Here is a 9,299-nt window from a genome sequence, read left to right as displayed (position 1 = left end):
TCATTTTTTGACTTTTTATGTTTTCGGGGTATGTATGCATCATGCAATGCAACCTCGCTCACTCGGACCCCTGGTGTGTCAAAAGGTACATGTGCAGAGAAACTATAATAGACTCTTGAGGCTCACTTTATCTATGTGATCTATGCCTTTTTTTTGCTTGATTATTGTATGGTATTACGTCGCTTTGAAGTAATCTCTTTTTGGTAAAATATCATCTCTGCTCCGGACGTGAGCATATATATGTTTCAGTCTTGAAGTTGCAGGGGCATAGCCAAACCCAATACCAATAAGTTAAACTACGCAATTTGTGTAACAATTACTTAGATGCTCACTTGTATTGGCAATGTAGCCTCTGATTAACTTTGAAATATATGAAAGTGTTTTAATGTTCGACGGTAGCAGGTTGCGCACATGGACAAATTCTTTCCTAATTAGGAGATTTATACTTCTTTTGTTGGAGGACAGGTGAATGTTAGAAGCGACAGGATCACTCCTTCTCACCACATTCAACGTTTATTTTCAACGGCTGAAATAGTGCAAAGATGATATGATTTTGGTAAGGTATATGTAGTGTGGATTTTAATGAACGAGGAACACTTGTCTGCAGAGATGTCGATAGATGTAATCCTGGCCCAAATTTTTGAGTCTCATGATTTCCATTATGTGTTATCATGACGAGCAAGATGTTACGTGCGTAGCACCGGCTTATTAAGTTATATAATGTCCCCAATACAGTAGCATCTGCACCATTAGTACGGTAGAGTGTTGTCAAGACATGATGTAGCATCGTCAGCTTTCGCAATTGTATTCGAGCAAGTAGTTCACCTGTCTAGAAGCTTCAAGCAATTCAATAGGGCAAGTCAATGTCAGATAATAATCCTTACAGCGAGTCGAGTCAGACATGAGACTCAGAAGCGTCAGCTCTCTCCGTCCTCATGATTCCCACACCATCGGGGAACATGTACGATGGTAGACAAGACGTGGCCACTCGATCTCCTGTCATCAACTTTGTGGCCATACATATAAATACCTGTATAGTGCTCGTAAATTTACATATACATCCTCGTGTTGTTAATTTGACGAGACGCTACTTTACCATTCGTCGTTTTTTGGAAAAGGGGCATACAAGCCACAACGAAGCCACCACGTTCTAGTATCAAAGATACAGTAGTTACGACGCAGGGCTCAACATTCAATCAACCTGAAGCAATCTAAAATGTGCGCATTCTTGGAATATGCAGAGATAGGACGGCAGACAAGGACCCGCTCAACACGAGGTGCATTTCGTCTTCGACCTTCCTTCACACAACCATTGGCTTACCACAGGAACAGCCTGTTGGGCCCTTTTCTTTGAAAGAGGCATTTCGTGTCCCAATCAAACATGTATCTAGCGACAGGGATAAGAATAGGGGGCGGAGTGGATCCCAGACTCTAGGTCTGAAGGACCGTGACGGATTGAGTAAATGAAGGATACGGCGTAGTTGGTCCCGACGACGTTGCTAGCACAACGAGCTAAAAACAACTTAAATTAGTCTTCGCGTCTAGTCTTGAGGGCGTGTGGGCTTTTGGTATGCCTACCTTCATTGTACAGATTGGTCTGGGTACGTGTCATAACTTCTAGCCTGTCGAAGCTTATGAAGGAGCTTGGGTCAGGCTTATGCTCATGGCTTCACTAGAATGACCATCATGAGCTGAGATTGTCTTGATACATGGTGCTCTAACATTTACAAGACGAAACATACATAGATACGCATTGGAGTAGTCCGTCTTAGGAGATTAGGCCAAAGATCGTCTATGCAGATAGACTATCCCAGCAGACAAGTCACGTTTGATGTGCAATTTGACTCCTGACGAGCTGACTAGGTATACAGCAGAAAAATTATCATGAACTTTACGTTCAACTAATCTGCAGTATTGATACGTTGTTACATGCCGAGCCTGATGCAGGCTTTGATCATCAATCAACTATGCAGGTATCACATACGGACATCTCCGAGGCCTAACTTTTGGAGAATCAAATGGCTTGACTAAGCTACTCAAAGGATGTACATGTAATGCACCGCCTCAGTCATGGCATCACAAAATTACTCATCTTATGCCGGAAGAGTACAGAATCTTACTCGCAGCCAAGTACTCACACAAGCCCATTGGCCAACTACAACTTTACCTTTTTATTACAACAAACAAAACCGCCATCGGCTGCACCGTGCTCAGTTTATTGACCAATCTCAGAAAATGTAAAGCCCTTTCCACACGGTAAACCCGTTGGAAGACGATCACGAGGTGGGAAAAAGCATATTCAACTCAGCCCTACATGTGGAGACATGTCTTCCCGCGCCTCGGCCCTGGGACAAGATGAGTAATGTTTAAGCAGATATGCACGAACTGGTTAGATTAGACTAGAATATGATACAAATTACCGGACACTCTCATCATTCTCCTTCTGGATACGTAATTTCTTGTCCATGTAATGAAGTATCTAGTTTGTCTCGACAAACCTTCATCCCGGACTTAGAGGGAGATACAGAAACGAAGTGCTGCGCCTCGGAAACAATTCTAAAATCGAATGGTCAAAAGTATAGTAGACTGCAGGTTACATTCATATTGTCCAGTGAAATACGTAGCAATTCAAATTGTTACGTGCGGACTTCACTCCGAACAACTTACCGCTTGCTGGCTCCATGCTCTCATACAATTCCACTAAGCCGCCTAATAAACATAGCGGTATGCATACCTGTCTTTACAAAAGTTACAAGCCCTAAACGGTGCAGTTCCGCCATGCCCACTCACCATTGATCCTTTGCCGACCCGTTTTTGGCCGTTGTCCCGTCCTGGGGATCATGATTCTGAACCCTTTTATAATTTGTTTTTCCTGTTCGGGATTTTGAGGATTTTCTTGCCTGCCCATTCAAATTGCACGGCTTCCCATTCTTGATTAGGTATGCAACTATATGCCTGGATCCTGGCAATAAGAGAGAGAACAAGGCGGTATTTTTTACACGTCCTTCCGAATTTGACCAGTAATCGTCAGTAAGGGATTTCTGGATTCATGGTATGGTCACTTTACATAGTTTGCAGACTGAAATTAGAACTTTTTTTTTTTAATCTGATGGTCAATTATCATGAACGAATGAAGTTTTCTGAACGAACCATGTCTGACATGGCATACAAACTAATCAATTAAATCATGCATGAAGAAGACGAAAACACTCATCAATCTGCCTCTTCTGCAGACTGATTGGCCGGACAATCGAAGAACAGCACATGCAAAATCATCACAACACACCAACTCAATGACTAGTATTTAACATAGGGGTTGTCATTCAGCACCCAAAAGCAGCTAGTACGGCACATTTCTGAAACCCATAGGGCTGAGCTACCTTCTTACGGTATCTGGTAAAACGTTGGATTTTTCTAGACCACGTAGGGTACCTAGTGTTTAGTAGCTATGACTTAAACGACAGGGATCATCTAACAAGAGTAAGTGATCGTTTATTTTACTTTCTCAACCTTCCTCTCGGGGACTGCTCGGGGACTCGGAAGGATTTGGTCTCATTTAATCACTGACGAATCAGGTTCTGGAAGTGGCTCATACCCTCGCGAGCTAAAAGTCGCTTAGTATCTGGATGCTTTTGGTGGCAGTGTGTATCTTTGAAGACGGCTAAGGAGGGCTGAACAGGGCTGGTACGTGTTTTGTCATTGTCCTCTGTACTCCGTACCGATGTAGGGCTTCATGAAGTTTGGAGCAGCGCCCACTCCTGAATGTCTCGTACGTAATGGTAAATCTGACGTTTAGTTGTGTATTGACTAGTTCGTGCATTTATTAGTATATGGACTGACAGCGGTTGTCTCTATGAGAGCCTGACAGATTTCACTAGTGAATGTAAGCACTAAGTTAGACGACTGGAACTGGTCTCTAGCAATTGCCATGCCCTACTTCGTATGTGTCGAACTTTGAATGATTGCCAAGTTGATATGCCTAGGTATCATGCTGTAACAGCCCGAGGGAAATGACTGAGCTATATTAACGAAACAGCTCACACCAATTATAGAATGTTGATGCAAACTCAATACTGCTCGAAGACATCTCCTTTTCTTCTCCCATGTAAACCGTTCCTTTGTATACTCCAGTACATACGACCATAGGGTGTGGCCCGTCCGCTCAGCCGTACTTAAGCCACACGCCGGCTGGTTAGTAGTTGGGTGGGTGACCACCAGCGAATCCCAGCTGTTGTATGTAACGTCTTTTCTTTTTGTCTTTTTTGGCTCTTGAGATGATGATCAAAATACTGTTTTTGAAGTCGTCATGGCTCTTGGAATGTTATACCGTGATGCCGTTCATTGGCTGCAGGAAGGGACGGATTGCTGGTCGGGGGCTTGACGTAGGACTTATATTCTTCGAGGATAGTGCTAAAGATAGACACGAAGAAGTAATAGATAATCTTAGACTGAATTTGTCAAATGAGTGTGTTGGTGATACCTATCATAATCATAAGGGAGGCCTCCCAACGTGAGACTATAGAAGAAGTATGAGCAAGTACAATTTGATAAGACATACTTGCCAAAAGATACTATCCTCGGATGTTCATAAGATGTCTCTCTCTCTCGTAGCTCCAATTCGAGGCTTGTTCATCCATTTCGTGTGGCTGTTTGTTGGCTTCCTCATCGTGCGATAGCATCGGTACAGTACTGCGCGTGCTGCTCTGTCGACTGACATCGCCCTTCAACCCCCCTGAAGCTGCCACTATGTCTAGCAGGCGATCGACGAGTAGAACTTTGATCGTCAGCTTGTAGATTCTTATTCTTGAACGACAGACTCACCAGACAGCATTGTCAGTGAAAATGTGTATAGGATTATTGGATGTGTCATATATTTATACGTCAAGTCGAAGTTTTTCGCAAAGGCAATCTGAGATATGAGTATGGCAACGCAAACAAGTCGGAAGCCCACGGCAATTGCATTGAACCAGAGATTGGGATGCCGGCCCGTCAATGTTGCAAAGATGGCAAAGTGCCACATTGCCAACCCAACGGTAATAAAGTAGTAAGCGTACACAAAGGCCAAGAGTCCTAGGTACAATTTCAAATACTGTATGCCCTCAGAGCTGGTAGAATCTGGATCTTCAAGCGTAATACCCATACTTGAGAAAAGGGCAACTGTCACATTTCCAGTAAGGAATCGACCTTGCTCTTCTTTAATGCCATACGCCTTGGCTCCAGTAGTATTGACACTCGGACAGATACTCGTTTGGTTCCATAACGTTCCAAGCACGTTGTGTATAGCTGCTTCCTCATGAGGCGCCCTAGTATAGTCGATTTCCATATCTGTAATCGTGCGGTTGAGCAGATTGAGCGCAGCACTTATAGCTGGCCGTGGTTCTTCGCATGCAAAATTGGTAGTTTCCAGCAAGTATCGCAGCTTTAGTGAGATATCTAATGCTAGTGCCAGGATTTGACACGCCTCAGAAGAAAGGATTATGCACATGTGGAATGGAAAGTGCAAGTGAATCCAGATCTCTTGCTTGATCTTTCCATAAGATTGACGTGGAGAGATATCGTAGTATGAATGCCAAAGAAGATACTAGCACAGTCAGCTTCAAGAGCCTCCTCGACGTGTGATCGCGAAGACATACCACGGTCGTTACGACGCCCATAACATGCAATAGTGATGCAAATGTCCAACCTCCGGCAGCGACCATCTTGTTTACAATTCTGGTTACAGAAATCACATGTTCCCCGATGATGATCAAGGTTAATAGTCCCATACGGGTTGTTAGGTGAGAGTCGTCAAGTCCGATGCCTGGTGTATAGTTTGAGATGGTAATTACTACCACTGACTCAAACACAAAGAGACCGAACCAGACCATCCAGATATGAGGCTCGCTCGGCTTGAACGTCAAGAACATCTGTCTGCGTTAGCCTGTTGTGTTGACCACGATGAAGCTTCGGACTTACTATCAGGTATGAAATTCCGGTGAGGATATGCACACCAATTATGACAAACATGCCTCTCACTGCGCTACGCAGTTCCTCATGAATGAACCAGAGATTAATTGCATACTGCAATGCAAGCATAAAGCGGCTTCCGAAAAGCAATATAGATAGAGACTTGAAAGCCCAGACATTCTCATCTTTGATTTGCGACGAGAACCGTGATCCAGCCGACGCAAACCCAATCATAGCGGACAATTGGACGACCTTGCAGGTACGCTCGAAGATTGAGTCACGAGAAAATCGCATATCGAAAAGGGTAACCTGGAGCCATGTGAACCAAATGATACCCACGAACCCGACATATGACCACACCGCTATAAAAGTCAGAACTATATTCGCCCTTGGACCGTTCCGCGTTGAGTTCACGGCACTGACCTTTGATATTGTTGATTTCATGTGTGGCAGAGAAAGTGGCCAGATTGGCGACTAAGAACACATCGTAGAACAATTCGATAGGGCTGGCATCGGCGCGCTGGCGTAAACGTGAGGATCTGACAGTATTCTGATCGAGAGGACTAGCTAGCCATGGGATGATATGGGAAGTATCGCTTTTTTGCAATCAGTTTTCAGCTAGCGATGAAGTAAGAGTAGTACTTACGTAGGCGTATCTGCCCGTGATTGCCTGCGGGTTGAGTAGGTCCTAAAGGAAAGAAATGATGACCGTGGCATGATAATGGATTGATCGAGTCTATAGTTCACTAACAGGGGTATCATATGCAGAAAACAGACAGATGCAAGTATGTAAGAAGAGAGAGTTAAAGTCGGGAGATGTGCAAAATGCTGATCCGAGGTTCCTACAGGAAAGTGCTCCCCGACTCGTTCCTTCCTAATGAAGCCAGAGAGAATCTCTCTAGAGTTAGATTACTCGGCTTCAGACTCAACTCGGGATACCACCACTGAAGTTCCCAAGCTTTCTAAGCCCCGGTCAGTTGAAGAAACATCTCCGGGTAATCCATCTTCACCAGGAACAAGACCGGCTTCCACTCGAAGCTTCTCATACGTTTCACCTGCCTCCTTGATAAGAGTCTGGATTTCAACTTCCCGGATGGCAATGTCCGCTTTCTCCTTACGAAGCTCCTCCATGCGATCGACCAAGACCTTCTTCGAGCTCTCCATTTCTGCCAACGTGGTACGAAGACGGCCTATGACGCTAGATATATTTGGCAAAAGGGTGATTTTTGGCGGTGTTTTGGGCCTGGCCGGGTCATCTTTGTCGTGTCCCAGACCGTCCATGCCCGCACGAGTCTGCGCAGCCTCGTATGCTGCATTACGTTCTGCATCCGAGTCCTCCTCTTCTGAGGTTCCTTCGGCTTCGTTGATCATTTCACGCATCTGCTCGCGATTCTTTCGTTGTTGTTCTCGCTCTGCTTTTCGTCCGAGAGATATTTTGCCATCTTCCACAAACTCGTCAAACCCTTCTGCAAAATCCTCATCATCCCGGACTAGCCTAGTCTGCTCTTTACGAGAGTCAAGGGTCATATAGCCATCTTCTTCCACCTCTTCTGGATCGTCCAGAGAGATGTATTCTTGCTCATTTGCCAAGCGCGCTCTGCGGGCTTTCTTTTCTCGGATTTCCGCTTCACTGGGTATGACCATAGCACCGGATGTTTCCATTATTTCTCCAAATTTCGCTGCAACATCAATTACGTTCCGCTCACTCTTATTTCCAGCCGAGTCACTATCCGTTGCCTTCGGCGTAGAAGGCGTCGAGCTTCGTAATTCTTTGATGTAATCATCCCCATATGTCGGTCTATCCTGATCCTGTCCAACTCGAAAGGGTAGATGCTGGTTCGATCCACTCGCACTTGCTGCTTTCTGTAGCGTGTTTTTCTCGAGCACGCGACGACCGAGACCCGGTCTTTTGGGAGTCACGACTTCACTGCCATCGCCGCCATCATCCGTCATTGATGTTTCACCAGGACCGAACGAGAGACGCAGTTTCGATTTTTGCTTGGATTTCATATTTCCTGGTCTTTTTACGACAGGTCCATTATCTGTTCGACATATTAGAACCAATTCCGAGGTAAATGCGGTGGGGTTATTAATACCTTGATCTGTTATAGAATCCTCCTCGTCCTCGGTGCCGATTTTTCGCGGCTTGCGACGATTATTGAAAGGCGAACTCATTTTTACTGTACGGCCTGAATATATGAATCAATAAGAAAACAGCCGCCCTCGCGAGTTCAACTGACGTGAAAGCAGGTTGTCGCCTCCGAAGGACATGATCTTACTCGTAGTAAAGCTCCGCATCCATAAAAGACGCCCGGCGAATCATTTTTCCGACGAAGCTCTGCTATCGCACCAAAGAGACCGCAACAACATCTCCGGAGCGCAACTCCAACTTCTACACGACCAAAACCAACCACAAAATCCGAAAAAGGCTGAAAGCATACAGTCAAGATGCCTCAAGCTCAGCCAGAACTCAAGAAGGTCCGTTGCCAGATTTTCGTCTTTTGCGATAGCAATTTGTCAAAACGTTTTGAATTTTTTTTCGACGGAGGGGAAATCATTGATGCTAACTTCATACTGAAATACTACAGTACATGGAGAAGCGGTTGTTTGTGCAATTAAACGGCAATCGCAAAGTGATCGGTATTCTACGAGGTTACGATGTACGGATCTTCCCAACGAAACCAGGTTCCTGGCCAACGACCTCACAAAAGCAGAACTAACACCTATTGTTTACAGGTCTTTATGAACCTCGTCCTCGATGACGCCGTCGAAGAGAAGGCCGATGGAGGAAAGGATAGATTAGGCATGGTGGTACGTTTTTGAGTGGTAGCATCTTGGACTACGGCGAAGGGTGAAACGTTGGAGCTCGCATGCTGATTTCTATGTCTTCACAGGTTATTCGAGGAAACTCCGTCGTCATGCTTGAGGTATATCCCCTTCCACACACACAAACCTCGCTCAGAATCATCAAGTTAATTGTCTCTATTCCAGGCTCTCGAGCGTATCGGCGATTAAATAACAAAGGCGGCTGGCAGTGTGAGCACCTATCTTCCGACGACACACCATCCCAAACAAGGATCTCGAGCACGGAAGTCAGATTTACATCTGGGTTGTCATTTTCATTATTTCTTACATCAATGGAGTTCATGGATGGCTGGTTCGTTAATTGCGCTTTATTATTTACATTTTTTCTGGGTACGGTCGAGAAGGGAGGGAGAGAGGGACGCGGAAATGAATGGAGGGAAGAAGGAAGTTGGACTTCGATCTTGAGAGATCATGTGCATTAAACATGACCTGTTTTACTATTCAAAAGCAAAGGAAGACAAGACAGTCTTGCAACATTTCGCCATACG

The 9,299-nt window shown here is 45.0% G+C and overlaps 3 protein-coding genes across 3 annotated transcripts; 1 reads left to right on the top strand and 2 right to left on the bottom strand.

The window, feature by feature from the left end:
* Window positions 1-4,571: 4,571 nt before the first annotated feature.
* On the bottom strand, window positions 4,572-6,663 carry BHQ10_008652 (uncharacterized protein; the record flags this gene model as incomplete). The annotated part of the gene is made up of 6 exons (XM_040881481.1): window positions 4,572-4,774; window positions 4,822-5,581; window positions 5,634-5,906; window positions 5,956-6,308; window positions 6,370-6,542; window positions 6,593-6,663. The coding sequence occupies 6 exons, from the start codon at window positions 6,661-6,663 to the stop codon at window positions 4,572-4,574; spliced, it is 1,833 nt and encodes a 610-aa protein (XP_040737154.1).
* A 192-nt stretch (window positions 6,664-6,855) lies between these two features.
* Window positions 6,856-8,121, bottom strand: BHQ10_008651 (uncharacterized protein; the record flags this gene model as incomplete). The annotated part of the gene is made up of 2 exons (XM_040881480.1): window positions 6,856-7,988; window positions 8,043-8,121. The coding sequence occupies 2 exons, from the start codon at window positions 8,119-8,121 to the stop codon at window positions 6,856-6,858; spliced, it is 1,212 nt and encodes a 403-aa protein (XP_040737153.1).
* A 273-nt stretch (window positions 8,122-8,394) lies between these two features.
* Window positions 8,395-8,961, top strand: BHQ10_008650 (uncharacterized protein; the record flags this gene model as incomplete). Its single annotated transcript, XM_040881479.1, has 5 exons — window positions 8,395-8,424; window positions 8,535-8,606; window positions 8,683-8,757; window positions 8,841-8,873; window positions 8,938-8,961. 5 exons carry the CDS (start codon window positions 8,395-8,397, stop codon window positions 8,959-8,961), a joined length of 234 nt encoding a protein of 77 aa, XP_040737152.1.
* Window positions 8,962-9,299: the final 338 nt, after the last annotated feature.

Source organism: Talaromyces amestolkiae (assembly GCF_001896365.1).
Source record: "Talaromyces amestolkiae strain CIB chromosome Unknown scaffold20.1, whole genome shotgun sequence".
Lineage (NCBI taxonomy): Eukaryota > Fungi > Ascomycota > Eurotiomycetes > Eurotiales > Trichocomaceae > Talaromyces > Talaromyces amestolkiae.
Note: the sequence above shows the minus strand (reverse complement) of the source record. Positions and strands in the feature narration are given on the sequence as shown.